At 45.7% G+C, this 19,420-nt stretch overlaps 1 protein-coding gene across 2 annotated transcripts; it reads right to left on the bottom strand.

The window, feature by feature from the left end:
* Positions 1 to 10,419: 10,419 nt before the first annotated feature.
* Positions 10,420 to 18,139, bottom strand: LOC123513099. 2 transcript variants are annotated; one of them, XM_045269969.1, is made up of 4 exons: positions 17,983 to 18,139; positions 13,500 to 13,591; positions 13,051 to 13,194; positions 10,420 to 11,349 (listed from the first exon to the last, which is right to left on the bottom strand). In XM_045269969.1, the coding sequence occupies exons 2-4, from the start codon at positions 13,584 to 13,586 to the stop codon at positions 10,828 to 10,830; spliced, it is 753 nt and encodes a 250-aa protein (XP_045125904.1). In that variant the 5' UTR covers positions 13,587 to 13,591; positions 17,983 to 18,139; the 3' UTR covers positions 10,420 to 10,827. The 2 variants fall into 2 exon arrangements, with proteins under 2 accessions (XP_045125904.1, XP_045125905.1); XM_045269970.1 differs by lacking the exon at positions 17,983 to 18,139 and adding an exon at positions 14,023 to 14,173.
* Positions 18,140 to 19,420: the final 1,281 nt, after the last annotated feature.

Raw genomic sequence — 19,420 nt, 5'->3', positions numbered from 1 at the left:
TCCTCTTCCATCTCTCCTCTCTTCTCTCTCCTCCTTCTCCTATTTTTCTTTCCCGTTTCTTTTCCACCACCACCTCCTCCTCCTCCTCCTCCTCCTCCTCCTCCTCCTTCGTCCCCTGGGAGAGAAGCTATAAGGGAGAGGGGAGAGGGGAGAGAGATGGCCAGTTCCCCTATTTCCCCTCCTTCTCCCTTCCGTAGAGACGCGGAGAAAGAGGAAGAGGGGAAGGGGAAGAATAGCTGGTCTTTGAGCCTAATACGATACATTAGAGAGAGAGAGAGAGAGAGAGAGAGAGAGAGAGAGAGAGAGAGAGAGAGAGAGGGGAGCAGGGGGTAAGAAAGTAAGGATTGACGCTAGGACTGGAGCCAAGAAAGAGAGAGAGAGAGAGAGAGAGAGAGAGAGAGAGAGAGAGAGAGAGAGAGAGAGAGAGAGAGAGAGAGAGTACTAGAGAGGGGTGTGATATATGAAGGTGATGCTCAAGTTGTGGCTTTATGGAGATCAGTTAGAGAGAGAGAGAGAGAGAGAGAGAGAGAGAGAGAGAGAGAGAGAAGTCTCACTCACAAACACTACTCTCTCTCTCTCTCTCTCTCTCTCTCTCTCTCTCTCTCTCTCTCTCTCTCTCTCTCTCTCTCTCCTTTAACTTATCTTCCATCAGCAGGTGCCATTACCTCTTCCTCTCTCCCTCGTACCTCCTTCTATTTCTCCTCCTCCTCCTCCTCCTCCTCCTCCTCTCCTCCTCCCTATCCTCCCTTCCTTCCTCTCTCTCTCTCTCTCTCTCTCTCTCTCTCTCTCTCTCTCTCTCTCTCTCTCTCTCTCTCTCTCTCTCTCTCTCTCATTTCCTCAATGTCCCTCCTTCCTCTGTCCCCCTCTGTACTTACTCTCCCTCTCCCTTCCTCTCCTTCCCACACTCTCTCTACCTCCCTTTCTCCTCCTTCTGTCTCTCCTCCTTTATCGCGATCTAGGAAGACGGAGTCAAAACAATGCTACTCCCACTGAGCTATTTTCAGGAGGAGGAGGAGGAAGAGGAGGAGGAGGAGGAGAAGGAGGAGAAATATGTAGAAATGTCATCGTTGTTTCTTTTTTTTTTATTTATCTGTTTTTCTTATTTATTTATCTTTCTCTGCTCTCTTATTGTCCTTCATTTGTCTTTATTCATTCTACTTCATCCTCTTTATTCTTTTCCTTTTCCTTCATACTCCTCTTCATCATCTCATTCTTTTTCATAATCACCACCACCACCACCACCACCACCATATTTCCTGTTTTTCCCTCTTTTTTCTCTTTCTGTCTTTCTTTCTTTTCTATTTCTAATTTTCCTTTTCCTTTTTATCTTATTAATTTCATGGTTGTTTTCGTCCACTGATGCTGCAAATTGCTCTTCCAAATATCACTATAGAATTACGGGGAAAACTCTCACAATCTCTGGAAATTAAACTGTATTTATATGTCTATTATCTTTAGTGTTTTAATTACTTGAGTCCCATGGCGCGTTTCCATATTCATTCTGTTTACTATATAGTGGTCTTATATAACTTCAGAAACTTATGTTGGGGGATTACAATAGTGAAGACTCTAGCCATTAATCTTCTGATCTCCATAAACCCTTCCTAATATCATTAAAATGTTCTAATCGTACACAAATATCAAGGTAAAAATGTCTCTCAGTATTAAAAAGGTTAAAATTTCCGTCACCTGTACTCTTCGACGTAGATAGATTACAGAAATGAATAAAAAAGGGTGTATTTTCATCTGACTTGTTTTTTTCCTTCGTTATCTCTCACAATCTTCATCTCATTCATCTTACACCTCTACGCATTCATAGATTAGGTCAATGAATAAGAAAGGTGTATTTTCGCCTGATTCCTTATTTTTTTTCCCTTCTTTTTCACTTCATCTTGTTAATCTCATTCACTCGAGGACTTAGTGGTTACGGGCTTTGTAGCAGCAACATGTCAACTACACACACTGAACACGTAAATGAATTGGCATAATGAATTGATATGGGAGACGCACTTTTCATTTGATTCCTTATTTTTTTCTCCTTCGTCTTCAGTCACTCTTATTTATCTAATTCATGGAACGCTTTACCTTCTCGATCACCACGACTATTTTCACAACCCACAGAGATGATTACCGGTATTTCACCAGTGTTTCTCCTGTTGATAATGTAGAACTCTTATCAGTCTCTCAATATAACCATAAAAGAAAACATCATTAATAACCCGTGTCACTTCAGCTAGAGTCTTTTGAAAGCAGTCGAGGTGCGGAGAGGAACATTTCATAAAACAGACCAGTACTCTGCATACAAAAGGCTCCAGTTAAAGTTACACATTGATTAAACCCATTCAGTGCCATGATGAGTTTTTATATTAATTTTGGTTACTATTTGGTGATTTTATACAGCTTCAGAAACTCATGCGAGGGTTGAAATAGTGAAGACTCTGACCATTAATCTTTTGACCTCCATAGATTCTTCCTAATGTAAAGAAAATCATCTAATCAACACCCAAAACTCGTGGTAAAAATGTGTCCCAGTATTGAAGGGGGTTAAGGAGGTTTTCACGATTCTAGCCGTAGATTAACAAGATTTCTACATTATTAACAGGAAAGCTACACTTCAGAAATAGGCTAATCATCTCAGTAGCTTTTTCAAAATAGTCATGGTGAGATAACGAATATAAACCACAATGTTACCCATATTCTGAAAAGCTTTGCTCTCTCACCATCACTGCTTTCCAAAGGCTCCAGTTGAAGATACGCGTGTTTTTAAGAATATTTTTATGGTTCTGGTGATAGATTGACAAGATTTCTAGTTTTATGAAAAGAAAAATTGTCTTGAAAACTCGGTTAGTTGTTTCTGCTGCCTTGAAAAATTGTAGTAAAAAGGGAAGGTGTTTCTGAATTCCGGTGTGTATCTGCCGCTGGACGAGAAGCAGGTGTTATAGTCAGCCCAGACCAGAATGTGCAGACTATTCCTCCCTCTCTACTATTCTAATGCTCCTAACTATCACCTTTAAGACACGACTGGAGGAACCAAGAGGGGGGAGAATGGAGGAGAAGGAGCAAGAGGAGGAGAAGGAGGAGGAGGAGCAAGAGGAGGAGGGGGTGGAGGAAGGGAGGAGAAAGGGAGGAGAGAGGGAGGTGATTGTTGGCTTCAGACTGCACACACACACACACACACACTATTCATCTTGGAAGTGTGTGTGTGTGTGTGTGTGTGTGTGTGTGTGTGTGTGTGTGTGTGTACATATCTAGGCTGTTACTTTCTAGACTAATATACGCACACGAGAGAGAGAGAGAGAGAGAGAGAGAGAGAGAGAGAGAGAGAGAGAGAGAGAGAGAGAGAGAGAGAGAGAGGGAGAGCAGGAGGTAGCAGTTGGTCTATATGAAACCAGTTCATTATAAAGTTATAATTTACACCCCGTAGGCGAGAGAGAGAGAGAGAGAGAGAGAGAGAGAGAGAGAGAGAGAGAGAGAGAGAGAGAGAGAGAGAGAGAAGCATATTCGTTATCTCTGGTTTTCAGTTTCGTGTCAGTCAGTAAACAGTGTCACCAATATTCGCAGCGCTCCCTTCATCCTTTCCACACTGATTCTCTTCACAGCAGCGAGGTAATTCCGTGATATCCAAGCCTCATCTATCCCTCTCCCCTCGCTGCCTGCATGTCTTGCCCTCTCATCTCTCACATCGCGGTCTCTATCACGTGCCAGCCTGTATCCCGCCTATCCACCTGTCCCTCTGAACACAACACGCACTCCTCGTCTCCCTCCTTAACTAGTGTCTGGTGGAAATTAATACGACTCTGCTGTTTGTTGCATTACTCACTCTTGTCTTGAGTTTGTCGTGCCGTGTTTTCTCTCCTCACTACACACCCACACCTGACGCCCTCTCTGGAGACATCAGGACACCACTGTGGTTCTAGTGTGGTGTTGGGGAGGAGGTAAAGAGGCAGCGTTGCACTAAGGACATCCTTCTTTGAAACAGCTGTGACGAGGGCTCTCTGTAACAGCAAACGTTCATCCCTTCAGACCTTCAGCGCATCTTTCTTTATTGAAGTTTAACCCCTTCATTACTAAGACGCATTTTCACCTTGACTTTTGGGTATGATTAGACGATTTTATTAGCATTATGGAGGTCAAAAGATTAAAGGCCAGAGTCTTTATTATTCTAATCGCAACATATGTTTCTGAAGTTGTATAGAATCACCAAATTAGTAACCAGAATGAATATGAAAACTCGTCCTGGTATTAAAGAGATTAAACGTACACCAAAGTAGAATAAAGAGTGCAGATATAGGTCAGAAAGAGATGGGCAGAGAATACGAACAGCAGAGAGAGTGTAAGGCAGCTGCACTTCACACACGCTGAGACCACCGTTTCTCTTCAAGTGGACGTGGAGGTGGCAGTGGGAGGCATCGAGGGATAAAGACAGGCAGATTAGGTGCTACAGAGGGACTTGATGGCTGGATTAAGCTGGTTTTGTTGGTGCATGAGGCGAGGGAAGACTGGAGAGTGTGCAAGAGGCTGCGTGGGGGTGATGGAAAGTGCTTTGGTGAGTGATGGAGAGAGTGCTCGTTGCAAAGGCTTGAGAGGTGGTGCTGGGTGCTGCTATACGGACTGACGGGGTTCTTGGTGTGGATGCAGTAAGCTTTTAAGGAATGGGAGGAGGTGCAAAATGCGACTGGAACCGCTAAGAAGGGATGACTCGGGTGAATGGATTTGTTTACTACTGATAGTTACTGTGTCCTTGTCTCTTAGTGCCGTATTCAGAAACGCTTTGCTCTCTCACCGCACGACTATTTTCCAAGACCACAGATATGATTAGTGGAGTTTTCAAGAGTGTTTCTCCAATTCATGATATAAAAACCTCGTCAATCTGCCTCAAGAATCGTAAAACCACTTTAAAGAAAATAATATAAACTTAAACAAAGCCTTTTGGAATAATGGAGGTGAAGCACAGAAGTGTTTAGGAATAGGAGCCTTGTTAACATCGTATCCCCATCATTTCTGCGCCGTCTGTCCGCTACTTTCGAGAGGCTCTTGTTAAAGCTGGAAAGATTGATTGCTAACGGTGTTTCCATAATGCTAGTGACAAATTAACAAGATTTTTTGCATTATTAATAGGAGAAACGCAATTTAAAATCAATTTAATCAAGAGCAAGGAGTTTCTGAATTGTGGTCTGAGAGAAAGCCAAGAGGGGAAATTGTAAGCTCTCTCTCTCTCTCTCTCTCTCTCTCTCTCTCTCTCTCTCTCTCTCTCTCTCTCTCTGTTTATCCCTTTCTTTAATTTCTCCTCTCGCTGTTTTTGGGCATCTTATCTTTTCGCTACATTACGTCAATGGGAGGAAAAGTTATCAGTTTTATCACTTGATTGATGACTCGCTCGAGGATGTGTTGTGTGACAGAGGAGGTGGTGGTGGTGGTGGTGGTAGTGGCGTCTTCGTGTGCTCAGCCAATACACGACCAGTTACACCTCACTGGCTGATGAGTGAGCGGGAGTTGAAGCTTCGAGTGCAGACGTCAGGAAGGAGGGAAGGAAGGAAGCAGAAGACAGGAGCTCATTACCAAAGGAGATTTAAATTATTGCTTACCAGAATACTTCAATCATTTCTCACTTTTGCCTTCACATTACCACCACCAGAGAGAGAGGAGAGAGAGAGAGAGAGAGAGAGAGAGAGAGAGAGAGAGAGAGAGAGAGGGTGGGGGGACAGTTCCTTAATTCATTTCCTATTCTTGATAAGTACTTCTTGACTTCTCATGGGTCGTGGAATACTAATGAAAACACCATGAACACACACACACACACACACACACAATAGGGAGAACTAATTCGGAAAAGAGAGGGAAGGGAAGAAGGAAGATAAAAGACGATAAAGGAAAGGAAGGAATGAGAGAGGAAGGGAAAGAGAAAGAAAGGAATAAGGAAAAAAGGGAAGAAAGAAGAAGGAAAGAAGAAAGGGAGAAATGAAGAAAGGAATGAATGAATGAAAGAAGGAAGGAAGAAAGAAGGATGGGAGATATAAAAGAAGGAAAGAAGGCAAGAAGGAAGGATGGAAGGAGGAGGCAAGGGATAGATGAGATTGCAACAGGAACAAGAGGGAAAGGAATTACTATTTACAATCTCTCTCTCTCTCTCTCTCTCTCTCTCTCTCTCTCTCTCTCTCTCTCTGTGTGTGTGTGTGTGTGTGTGTGTGTGTGTGTGTGTGTGTGTGTGTGTCTTATGGTATTTTCTAACAATTTTCAGTATTACGATGACTATTTCGTAAGCGATGACGAAGGTAGTAGCAGTAGTAGTAGTAGTAGTGGTAGTAGTAGTAGTGGTGCGGGAGGGGGGGGTGATGACAGACCTCTTCATCACCATTAAACCTAAGGGGGAGGGGTGGTAAGGGACCTGGTGTTGAGAAATGATGATTGAACGAGAGAGAGAGAGAGAGAGAGAGAGAGAGAGAGAGAGAGAGAGAGAGAGAGAGAGAGACCTAACTATATTCAACAAGCTTTAGTGAAAATTATTGTAACCTTATTTGTGATTCTAATGATAGTTAGTTTAACGAAATTTTACGTCATGAATGAGGAAAACATGCAAAAATAATTCAACGATCGATCTCTTTTGTCCTTTGAGTATCCTCCTTATGAGAGAAACCCCAAGTCTTTCAAATAAGGTAAGGAAAAGAAAGGAAGGATAAGAAGGTAAGGTAAGGTACGGTGAGGTAATTGTAAGGCAAGGTAAGATTAGATAGGATGACATAAGGTAAAGTAAGGCAAAAGAAAGAAAAGAAGGATGTTATAAGATAAGGTAAGATATCAAATCAAATTAAGGAAGGTAGGATAAAGTAAAGTAAGGTGAGATAAGGTAAAGTAAAGTAAGATAATATAAGGTAAGGTATAAGGTACGCACGTGTAAGGAATCTTTTACTAGGTTAAAGAAAGGTAGGGTAGCATAAAGTAAGGCAAGGCAGGGAAAGCCAGTGCAAGGTAAGACAGAAAGCATTGTCAGGTAAGATGAATGGATAAAAGAAGACATAAAAATATAAAAAAATAAAGGGAAGTAACAAGAAGCCATCAGGTCTTCACGTGACGCTTCCTGTATAAGACACTCCTATCCACTCTCCTATTTCCACCTATCATCCTCATCCGTAAATTTATCTAATCTTCTTTTACTAGTCTTTCCTCCGTCCTGCTGCAGGAGTTTCAAATGCAAAGTGGGTCTTTCTCTCGCTCTCTCCCTCCCCCTCCTTCTCTCTCTCTCTCATCCCTTGAGCGCCGCACGGACCTCATAGAATTTTGACCCTTACATTCCGACGCTGCAAGAAAAGACACGAGAAATTCTTCGTCTGGCTCTCTTTCTCTACTTTTCCTTCTGCAGTTGAGAAGGGGAAAAAAGTCGTGTAAAATTCTCTCTCTCTCTCTCTCTCTCTCTCGGGGTGCCGTTGGGAGGAAAGGTGTGCTTAAAGGAAGGAAAGGTTGGTTCATCAGTCTCGGGGAGGATAGGGTAGGTAGGGACGGAGCGGGGCGGGGCGGGGCGGGACGGGGAAGTATTTGGACGTCTTGTGGCGGCCTGAGGGAGTCATTACCGCTGGGACCACGAGGCGAGAGGACCACCAAGACTCTTTCCTTTTCTTTCCGTGGCTTCATTTATCCCGATACCGTTCAGTGGTGGCGGTGGATGGGGCGGCAGGTGATGAGTGCCATTCATCACCCGCCCGCCCGCCCGCCAGCCAACCGCCCGCCGCCCATCGCCCGCAGCCCACCGCCCACCAGCCCACCACGCTCCGCCTCTGATAAGCCTTCTCGCTACAACTCAACTCTTGAATGAAAAAAAAAAAAATTCAAACCGAGTCCAATATTCTTCCTCCTTTCATCTTCCTATTCCTCTCTTACATCCGCTCTCGTCCTCTCTCCTCTCCCTCCCTCCTTTTCTCCCCTCCCTCTCCTTCCTACCTCTCCCCCGTGTAGTCTTCCTCGCTCCAAGCATTTAGCAGATAAGCTCAGTGAGAAAAACAGAAACTTGACTCACGATCTTGACAGCCTCGTAGCGTCGCTGGTGGCGGGGAAGGCGTGCAGGAAAGCGCCCCTAGCGACATGGAGCTTGCGAGCAGCACGTCGGGAGTCTTAATTTCTGCTGGCCGCTATTTGTAGGGAGTATTCCGCTCTAGCTCTACCCTTAATAGCCTCTGTTCCTTTCCAAATAGTAAAAATAAGTTAAAAGTAATCTTGCCCTGAGGAAATGCCTCCAGCGGCCTTGAAGGGACAGACTTGGAGATTGGAGACGCAGCGTCTGGCCTTCAAACCCTGACACACGCCTCGCTGCACCACGGGATACTGCTGCCGTGCCGGGGACTGTCTCCCTCTCCTGCTCACGATCAAATCCCACAGAGGGAGGCATGGAGGCATCGACCGCCCGCCTGCTGGGCTTCACTCCCCGCCAGCCTCCAAGACCAGCAGTCAGCAGTAACAAGAGCAGAGTATGGAGTGGGTGGGCGAAGTGGCGGCAACCCTCGTCCACATCCTCGTGTTATAGGCCACTACCGCCTCTCTCCCACTCAGGGGACCGCCGCAACTCGATATCAAAGACGGAACTTAGTTGTAAGGCGTTCTGAAAGTCCTTGCAACATCCTGCCTCTGTAGTGGGCTCCTGTCTGTGTGTATGTGTGTGTGTGTGTGTGTGTGTGTGTGTGTGTGTGTGTGTGTGTGTGTGTGTGTGTGTGTATCATAACTTTACATATATGGACCATAATCTAAATAATCGTACTCATTATGACCTATTTAATTTGCATTTTTTGTGGTCAATAAAATCTAATCTAATTTAGTATAATATAGTTCATGTGTGTGTGTGTGTGTGTGTGTGTGTGTGTGTGTGTGTGTGTGTGAGCACGTGACAAGACCCACCCCCCCAAACATCGCGTCCTGCACACTATCACACTAACTTCAATTCACAATCCTTTCGTTCACTCTCCCTTTTGTCTGAGACGCTGCGCAGAATCACGAACTGAGACAAAGTTTTCAAAATAAAGAGTAATTAAAACTTTGTGGCCAGAGTCCCTTTAAGGCTTTGAACGACGAGAGGGAGAGCGAGGGCTGGGACGGAGAGGCAAGGGCTGGGAGGCGAAGGGAGTAGAAGGGACTCGGTAGGGAATGGGGAATGGAGAGAGCTGCGGAGGAAAGACTGAGGCGATGGGGATGAAAGTAAACACCTCACTTATGGAGACATTTATCTGCTGTGCTATAAGGAGGAGGAGAGGAAGGAAAGCAAGAAAGAAAAGGATTAGCAGTAGTTGAGTAGTAATAGAAAGAGGACGAGGAGGACGAGAAGGACGAGACGGAGGAGGGTGTGCCAGAAAGAGAGAGAGAGAGAGAGAGAGAGAGAGAGAGAGAGAGAGAGAATTACACACTGATGTTATTTCCATTAGCAGGTTATGATGCGCGTGTCATCGCAACAGTATGTCTTTTGTTTTTCAATTGGTGTTGTTGTTGCGTGTAATTTGAGAGAGGCTGCCAGAATGGGACGCGCTGCATCTGTTTTTTATATTGCAATAATCATAGATGAGATTGCAATGTTGTGCTGTCCGGTCTGGCCGCCTGCCGTAATGAACACAGAAAGAGAGAGAGAGAGAGAGAGAGAGAGAGAGAGAGAGAGAGAGAGAGAGATCCTTTCTTCTCATTTTCCTTACTCTCCTCTTCATGGTTTGCGTATGTATGTATTTTTTTTTTCACTGAATTTATGAATATGCAGACACACCACTTTCTCTGGCAGTAGTGTGTGTGTGTGTGTGTGTGTGTGTGTGTGTGTGTGTGTGTGTGTGTGTGTGTGTGTGTGTGTGTGTGTGTGTGTGTGTAAAGCGAGGAAAGACACAGACAGGCAGGAAGGAACACTTGTCTCCTCCCGTTAAGCGTGTGTTGAGGAGTGCATGAGGCTGGAAGGAAAACACGAGGCGAGGAGACTGGAGAGGCAAGGCAAGGCAAGGCAAAGCGAGACGAAGAGAAACCGTGTGTTGTTGTCTCGTCATTTGTCCAGCGTCTTAATCTGTCTGGTTAGAAACGCTTTGCTCTCTCACCGCGACTTATTTCCAAACGTCAGAGTTTATCATCCAGGTTTTCAAGTGTTTATCCCCTTGTTTTATCTGTGACTAGAACAGTAAAAACACCCTCAATTTCAATTAGATCAATCAATTAGAGCATTTTGAGAGGAGTGGAGGTGCGGCGCAGAAGTGTTTCAGAATAAAGTCTACAGTAAAGTTGTGTGTTGAGGTGAAGCGCCACGTGTGTGTGTGTGTGCGTGTGTGTGTGTGTGTGGTAGGTATTCCCTGGGCAGGTGTGTGTGTGTGTGTGTGTGTGTGTGTGTGTGTGTGTGTGTGTGTGTGTGTGTGTGTGTGTGTGTGTGTGTGTGTGTGTGTGTGTGTTCCTGGAGTTTTTCATTCATCGTCTCAGTGTCTGTTCAAATATTTATTACAAACAATCATGATAACAAAGAACAACAACAACAACATCATCATCACCATCATCATCAATAAGGGCACAAAGGCCACAACGTCCTGAGAGAACACGTCTACAAGATCAACAAGAAGACAGTGAAAACAATTAAATAAATACACAAACTACATAACAAACAACTATCCGATGTCTGAGCCACGCGTGACCAGCACCGTGGCCTCAAGACTCGGTGAGATAGAATTTTACACCTCCCGCGGCTCAGCCAGGCCCCTCAGTGTGCCCGCCGTGAGTGAAATACAGACAAGCAATTCTCAGCTTGCATATGCGATGGGAGGAAGTGACAGCTCCCACCTGCAGGAACCAGCTGGTGGGCGAGGGTGCCTGAGGGAGACAAGCGCCGTGCAGTTATTGGCGTGGTGGCGGGTAGTACTGGATCCCGTAATAGTTGGGAGGCGGGTAATCCATCGTGTGTCCCGGGTTACTTGTGGAGCTGTGAGCTTGGTCATTGTAGGCTCTTTTGTTCTGGTTGGTCGCCGCGGGTCGCTGGTTGGAGGACATGTTGTTTCTTTGGGAATTGTTGTAGTCATAGTCATAGCCATAGTCATAGTCATAGTAGTTCTGGCCATCGCTCGTGGCTGGCATTTCCTGCATCCCTGCCTCCGCCGTCGCTTCCTCTTCGAACTCGTAGTCTGGGTAGAGCAGCTCCTCCTCAGGGATGTACTTGTAGAGCGGGGCGATGGCGCCGACGATGGTGAGGCCAGCGTAGAGCCACAGTAGGCCCAGATAGTTCCAGGAGTAGAACGCCAGGCTGGGACTCACGTTGTCGTTGAAATTGAAGAAGCGGCCTTCCTCCTGCATGCCGCGGGAAGGGCGCTGGGCCAGCTGGGAGTCGAGGTGAGTCGCGGCGAGAGAGAGCACGTCCAGCAGCTGCCAGGTCATGCTTGCGTTAATACGAGCGTCGCCACTTCCACCACCACAACCACCACCACCACCACCACTATAACTATGGATTGCCCCTTCACACAGCACCGAGAAATGTGTGCGACATCTCAGAAGGTGACCACGCCTTGTTCAATGCCGAAGACGTGTCGCCCTCTGTGCGCGATGTTTACATGCGCGGGCGTGGGTTAGTGAGGCACGGTGCGAGGCGGGGCGCGAGGACCATCTGGGAGCGTGCCGTGCCGCAATGCTGCATGCTAGCCTTGGTCGGGTAATCTTGTTAGTGGACGAGGTCGTGCTGTCACGTCACAGGATGTCAGTGGAAGCAGTGATTCTCATTATTTACAAATAAATTACTACATTTAGTTGTGTTGTTTAAGGTTATTGTTGCAGTGAGCGACAGAAAGTAAGGAAGAAAGAAAGGCAGCGGGAGTCACGCAGTGCAGGGCTGAGTGAGACGTAGTGAGGCCAGCACCCAGGAGGCAGGGAAGCAGAGGCGCGGGGTAAGGCGGTGCTTGGTAGTGCAAAAGGATCTACAGACAGCAAGGCGAGGGAGAGGGAGGGAGGGGACGCTGGGCGCAGGGCGCTGAGGGGGGGTCGGTTCTAGGCCAAGAGGGAGTCAACGTAGTGGGCAGCTCGGGCAAGCATCCTGCGCACCACGAGGGCTGCTCGGTCCTGGGCCTGTCGGGAGAAAGTAGGGATTGAGGCTGCTACTGCTGCTTAGTTTGGAAGGCAGACCGAGGCCAGCAGGCCGGTGATGCATGGTTACTTTAGTTATTACTGTCACGGGACGCCACCGCGTGGTGCTTCCCTCGTGGCCTGTCCCAACTCATGCTGCTGCAGGCCCGCCATGCCCACCAGCCAGACACCGTCACCGGCAGCAGCTAATGTGCCACTATATACACCCCTCTAGTCATCACACACCAATGGTTATACCCACACCGCCACACCACAAGACAGGGTTAGCTTGTGGTTTCCTGCCTTGGGTTAAGCACACATAGACTGAGTTCGGCCCTTCTGAATGTCGGCTGAATTTGTATGATGAATATATATAATCAAGTATTATCGCAAGCCACATCACTATAGCTAAGTAAGTCTCTCACATCATCACCAGTTAGTCTCACAACATCAGGACTTGCTAATCAATCATCCACAGCGACTACATCTACCCCCAGTACAGGCCACACACTCACACTCCAGGACCAATTACACGTTATTAGTTTCATGCTACACACTGAAAGTACCCGCCACCCCGCCACCCCATCACCCCGTCCTCCACTACTCCATCCACCCCACCGTGTTTTCCCAAATGGTCCGTGACAGTCAGTGTATCTTGAGTAATCAATGAAGAATGTACGTACTGTGTTTGCTGTATATACAAGTCCAGTCATGACCAGTATTCAGAAATGCTTTGCTCCCTCACCAAGCGACTATTTACCAAGGCCACAGATGATCAACCGCGGCTTCTCAAGTGTATTTTCTTGTTAACAATGTAGGAATCTTGCAAATCTCTCCTTAATCCGTAAAAAAAAAAGCACCATTAAAATACGTTTAACTTGAGTTAAAGTCTTTGGAAAGAAGTCGCTGTGCGGCGATGAAGTGTTTCAGAATACAGGCGATGATTCATGTCCCGTCATAACCTCACGTCCACCCCATCGCCCTACGGTGGAGTGTGAGGGCAGGACTTACCACTTGTCCAGACTTGGGTTCCTTGCCCTCAGGTATTACGTAGCTCCTGACAGAGTCCAGCAGTCTCCTGAAGGCGCCAACCCAGTCGTACTCTCTCAAAGGATTCACGTAGTCCTGCATTATTCTGTCCAACACGCCCGGTGTCTGTGAGGCGAGGCGGACATGTAATACTATGGAGACACACACACACACGCATACACACACACACACACACACACACACACACACACACACACACACACACACACACACACACACTATGAAAACAATAATTCAATCCAAAATCATTATGAAGAAAATTGTTTCATTGACTTGGTAAGTGCAGAATATTTCTAAAGATCAACAGCGTTAATATCTTTTGACTTTGTATCTGTTCTGACGAGACATTGCGAAGTTGAGAGGGCAACTAGTAATGTGACGGTGTGGTGTGGACACTGAGGGACACTCACCTGTACCGCGGTAGAGGGAGCGTTTTGGGCCGCCACACAGGAGACCAGGGCACACACCAGGAATAGCAGGAGACCCACACGAGCCATGGTCACTGTAGAGAGAGAGAGAGAGAGAGAGAGAGAGAGAGAGAGAGAGAGAGAGAGAGAGAGGTCCATATTCAGAAACGCTTTACTTTCTCATTATGACTATTTAAATGGCCACAGATATGATTAGCAGGTTTTTCAAGTGTTTCTCCATGCATTTAATAATGTGGAAATCATGTTAATCTGTCTCTGGTACCATAGTAACATCTTAGAAAAAAATCGTTTTAATTCAAATAAAACGTTTTGAAATAGTGGAGGTGAAGCACATAAGTGTTTGAGAAAATGAGCCTCTAGACTCCTTGAGTGTCACGCTAAGTTACATCGCACTTCATCAACACTGTCCATTCATAAGAAGATGGAGACCCTCAGCCTTCAGCCCTCAGCTCAGTGCAGTGTTATGCTTATCACTCTGAGTGGCGGTGTGAACACGGAGCATCACCTTGGGAGTGTGCGGGAAGGATGGAATGCGTGGAGGCTGAGTGCTGTTATGTGCTCGCGTCAGGAATGTCTGAAGCTGCAGTAGGACTCAATTGGCGTCGACTCAAACCTCTGATAAAAAATCAACAGGCGGGATGCGCGGCACTGGAGGCTGTGTGTGCTCGTGTTGGGAGTCAAGCCTTTATAAGACGTGGACAGGTGGATTGGTCTGGGCGGGGGCGGTATGGAGACACGCCCGTGACGCATACTGAGGCACGTGGACACAGGTAATGAGAGAAAGCCTCCACCAAGCCAGGGTGTCCGTCACGGCGTTGATAATTGAAACGTTTCTTTCTCCTCGCGGTGAGGAGAAAGCAGAGACTAAAAGGCATTACTAACAACACAGCCACAGGATCTAACAGCTGACGCATCTGCGGTGAATGACCTACTATTTATCGAGAAGAGGCGAGTTTCTCCGCATTATTCACTCTGCTTGAAAGTAACAGCAGTAGCCCAGTTCTCATTCACGGCCAGTAATGTTCACTTAGCGTAGCTGTTACCCTGCGCCAGCCAGCCTGGATGGTGATGGTGGTGGTCGGCGGTGCTTTATCGGACCTGATTACCAACACTCGAGTCACAACAGCTGCTCTGCTAGTGCTTTTGTGCCTCATTTGTAATTAGGGAGTGCATCGGTCTGTTCACACATACACATGCACACACACACACACACACACACACACACACACACACACACACACACACACACACACACACACACACACACACACACACACACACACACACACACACACACACATGTTGAACAACAATCAGGTGTACGGTGTTGGTTTAGGACGAAGTAACGGCGTGGAGAGAGAGAGAGAGAGAGAGAGAGAGAGAGAGAGAGAGAGAGAGAGTTTTACTTCCTCCCCGTCATAAAGTTGTTATTTTTTCTTTTAATGCGTAGATCTTAACATCCTCCTCCTTTACCATTCCATACCACAACCACCACCACCACCACCATCAAAACGCTGCCCTCACCGTCCGTTACTGACACCTTACGTCTTACCCAGATGACTACACAACTAATGATGATGGTGGTGGTGGTGGTGGTGGTCCAGGCCGAGCCATAACACCTGTCAAACGTGTTCGGTCACGCCGCTATTGTATTCAGCTTTCTCTCCACGCCTTTCAGGAAGTAAACAAAGAAAACTTGGACATGTGAAGCCTGCTGAGGTGTACCTACTACGTGTGTGTGTGTGTGTGTGTGTGTGTGTGTGTGTGTGTGTGTGTGTGTGTGTGTGTGTGTGTGTGTGTGTGTGTGTGTGTGTGTGTGTGTGTGTGACTCATAAATTTACACGGACGGTAACCTGACTCTATACTCATTATGGTTTATTTGGTTTAGTTGTTGCATTTTGAGGTTAATAGTTACTAATGTGACATAATCTGTGTGAGTAGGGAAGTTCAATTCAAAGATAAGAGGTGAGGGAGGAGGATGAAGGACGGTAAAGGAGGATGAAGAAAAATGAAGGGATGGGGAGAAGGATGAACAGCGGGGCAGGAGGGTGAAGGTGGATGAAGGGCGGGGCAAATGGCGAGCTAGCTTGCTGGGTGAGCGCCAAGTAGGTAAAGGATGTCCGTGTGTGTGTAATTCACCTCGGTCGTCTGCTGGTCACCCAGCCAGTCTTCCCCATTACTGAGCGAGCTCAGAGCTCATATACCGATCTTCGGGTAGGACTGAGACCACAACACACTGTGTGTGTGTGTGTGTGTGTGTGTGTGTGTGCGCGCGTGTGTGTGTGTGTATACCGCTACCATGCACCGCCACGCCCACAGAACAGAGAGGCGTGGGTGGTACTGTTGTCTCATGGACAATGTACTGCGTCTTACGGTTTATGGAATAGAGCTCACATACACCGTTATCTTTGTCTATAATAATCTCGGTGGTTGAAGTCTTCTATAGTTTCAAGTGAGCGAACACATATCCTTTATAGCAATGAATGAGAAAGTAGCCCCGCACTTTGAAGGCAGTAGTCGCGGTTGTTTTCACTGCCTGGAGGGAATGCTAAGCACGCGCGGCACCAAATCAGGAGATATGACAAATTCAGCGGGCATGTGGGCAGTGAGCCGTGGTGACATGTAACGCTATGAAGTACTCTGCCATTAGTACTTCCACCGACTCCTGACAGCCTTATCTCGCCTTGATATAAAGTATTCTTATATGAAAACGCATCTCTGTCTAGCAGCCTTGCCTCACTAACCCCTTACTATGAAATGTTCTCAATATGAAAGCGTAAATACATCCACTCAGCTCTACACCAGAATCGCCTCAATCATGTGCACAGTTTCTCCGCACGTGTGAGGGAGGGAGTGAGTTTAGGGCCTGCTGGAACGGGCGGGCAGCGGTAACAGCCAGAGTCAAGAGGCTTGAGGGGTTTGTGGGTCACCGGACAGTCTGGAAAACACCGATGTCCTGATTTCCTTGTATTGCATTTCGTTCACGTAAATGTTGCCACTCTGCACTTTCACGGCACGTATTGGGCTAAAGTGCGCTACTTGTTCTAATTCGCTTGTTCTTGCTGACACTCGTAAAAGCTGGAAAGGAAAAGTAGCACACTAATCAAGCGGATTCTAATAAATCACGACTCTTTTTGTTTTATCGTATGATAAAGGTAGAAATTCATGGAATATTAAGGCACAGACTGCTTTACGTAAACCACAGATAAAAAATCGACAAGTCCCCACTGAATACTTATGCATGCAAATCAGAGTATCTAACAAGTTGAATGAAAGAAACGGGATATCTTATACTTTGTTCTTTCGTTCTTTCGTTCTATAGTAACCTGTGAACATTTTACTAGCTATACATTCGAAAACTTATCATTTATATTCCTTTCCTTTTCTTGCAAGTTTGTGCAAAGATTCTACGCGTATCATTTAGTGGCGTGAATTGTTGCATAGCTCAGAGCAAGGGCTGACAAATATTTGCTCCGCGTTTGGCAACAGGCGACCGCGTTCCACTTGCCTCACGGATCAGGAAGTGGCGGCGGCAGGACTGACTGGCCGAACCCTGTCTTTGGGGACCAAGGTACTGCGTTAAGTGTGTCAGGACTGGAAGCTCAACTATAGAAGGAAGGGGAGAAAGAGGAGAAGGAGGAGGAACCCCCCTATTAGGTTATGGTACTGTCCTGTCCACGACCCACTAGTCTCTCAGAATCGAGGCAATGGGGACTGTTGATGTATGATGCGTGTACGTAAAATCAAAGGAATTAAAAATAGTAAAGTAATAGAATAAAGAAACCTGCGATAACAAATAAGAGAAGAGATAAGAGCATATGGTAATGAATAGAAAAAAGAAAAATAGACACAAACAGCTAGGAATACGACTTTACTTGTTTATGGGGCAATGGTTCGTTACCTCAGCATAGGGTGGATGGAGTGTGTGGGTTATGGGGCAGTACTAATGCTTGTGTTTGTGGAACGGCAGCACTCTTGCCCTTAGTAAACTGTTAGATTTTTTTTTTTTTTTTTTTGTGGGATAACTCTATAGCTAATGTTTGTTGCCAGAGAGAGAGAGAGAGAGAGAGAGAGAGAGAGAGAGAGAAATACAGCATCCCAGAGAAGTATTAATTGGCAGCTGAACGATGTGAGAAGCGAAAGAGTGCAGGCAAATGATATCCGGAGATTTAAAACAGGTTGATGAAAGAAGACACAAATTAACACCAGGTCATCTTACAGCGTGTGTGTGTGTGTGTGTGTGTGTGTGTGTTATGATGATTGGTAGGTAAATAGGTAGGTGGGTACTTCGAGCTAGCTAACACGACGCATTTAGTTTCTGGAATAGACATGGCCAAGTTTCTACAGTGGTGTCAGTAACTTCACCTGAATCAACGAGCATATATACATTAATCAGATGACCACAGCACAACAGAACAGACCAAGACCAGTAACATTAACGTTGAGGAAAGGAGAGGCAACTTACATTAGGGCGTGTGAGGGAGGATGAAATTGGAGCGCGTGTGTCAGCGGCAGGGAGGTGCACGGCGGAGTGTGGCGTGGCAGCTGCAGCGGCCCGGCGGCAGCTCGGCAGGTGTAGCTTGTGCCGGTTATAGTGGAGGCAGCTCTCTCACACACACTGCCTCTTGAGGGTGGCCTTGTAACGTGCCATCACGAGGGTGCGTCTACAACGGCACGATTTGTTTTGTTGTTGTTTTACGCCTATGTACGCCACCTAACGTTATTCTGTTCACTTTCCCGAATCTTTGACGAATGTGTAAGGTGTGATATGTGTCACTGACCGCCGCCTGCCGCCCTTCCCTTGACACACGGCCTGGTCATTGTGTCAGCAGGGGGCCTCCAGCCTTCACGCGGCGGCCGTTCAGTGGAAGGCGGCAGTGATAGCCATACGTTCTTGTTTTTGTAATTAACGGTTTAAGAAAACACAATGCCCCCTGCCTGGGTATTAGAGGGAGTGCACCACTATATTGGGTTTCCGGAGTCTTACCGCTACTGTCTCCAAACACTGCCAGTTATTATCTTATGCATAATTTTTCAGGGCGCCATTTCCTTAAATGAAACACGATGCGTTGCCCTTGCCCCTGTGTGAGATAAAAAAAAAAAAGTGTATATATATATATATATATATATATATATATATATATATATATATATATATATATATATATATATATATATATATATATATATATATATATATATATATACATACGCAAATGAAAAAAAAAGAATGACGAAATATATAATAATGATAGTAATAATAATAATAATAAAATTTCGTAGCAACAGAGGGAAAAGTAAAATGCAGTCAGGTGTAAAAATAATTGCAATAATTATGAGGAGAGATTAGAGCGACAACATTTCCACAAAGGAGAAAATAAAGAGAAAATGACCCACATGTGTATGGTGATTAAAACAGTAAGAGAGCTGGAAAAGTGGAGAAAGAGGGAGAAATTATTTTCCCCAGACTTAATAACATATCAAGGGAAGCGTAATGCTATGAATTTAAAGAAAAATATATGCTTGGCTAGCTAACATCATGAAATTTAGTGTTTCCAGTAGTAGAAAGGTTAGCAGTATGAAAGAATTAAGTGTGTGTGTGTGTGTGTGTGTGTGTGTGTGTGTGTGTGTGTGTGTGTGTAGGCCATGTGAGGAATTTTTATTCTTTATTTGTTTATTTATTTTCTCTATGATCGCCGGCATGGTATATAGAAAGACACACAGATACAAGCATTGAAAGAATAACTTGTAGGTATTTGAGATTTTGTGCAGCTGGTAGCGTTACAATCTTGAATAAGCAACACACACCTGAGATGTTCCTTAATACTTGTACAACATTTTAGCTTTTGATGTTTGTCTGTAATCGTATTAAATTGCATGAATATGAGATACGGATCTATTTA

Source organism: Portunus trituberculatus, chromosome 35 (assembly GCF_017591435.1).
Source record: "Portunus trituberculatus isolate SZX2019 chromosome 35, ASM1759143v1, whole genome shotgun sequence".
NCBI lineage: Eukaryota > Metazoa > Arthropoda > Malacostraca > Decapoda > Portunidae > Portunus > Portunus trituberculatus.
This window is presented reverse-complemented; position numbering and strand designations above follow the sequence as displayed.

Coding starts and splice junctions, on each gene's coding strand:
- LOC123513099 (XM_045269969.1), bottom strand. CDS start 13,586: ATGGCTCGTGTGGGTCTCCTGCTATTCCTGGTGTGTGCCCTGGTCTCC. Junction 13,195..13,499: donor CTCCCTCTACCGCGGTACAG/GTGAGTGTCCCT, acceptor CTCGCCTCACAG/ACACCGGGCGTGTTGGACAG. Junction 11,350..13,050: donor AACCCAAGTCTGGACAAGTG/GTAAGTCCTGCC, acceptor ATGACCTGGCAG/CTGCTGGACGTGCTCTCTCT.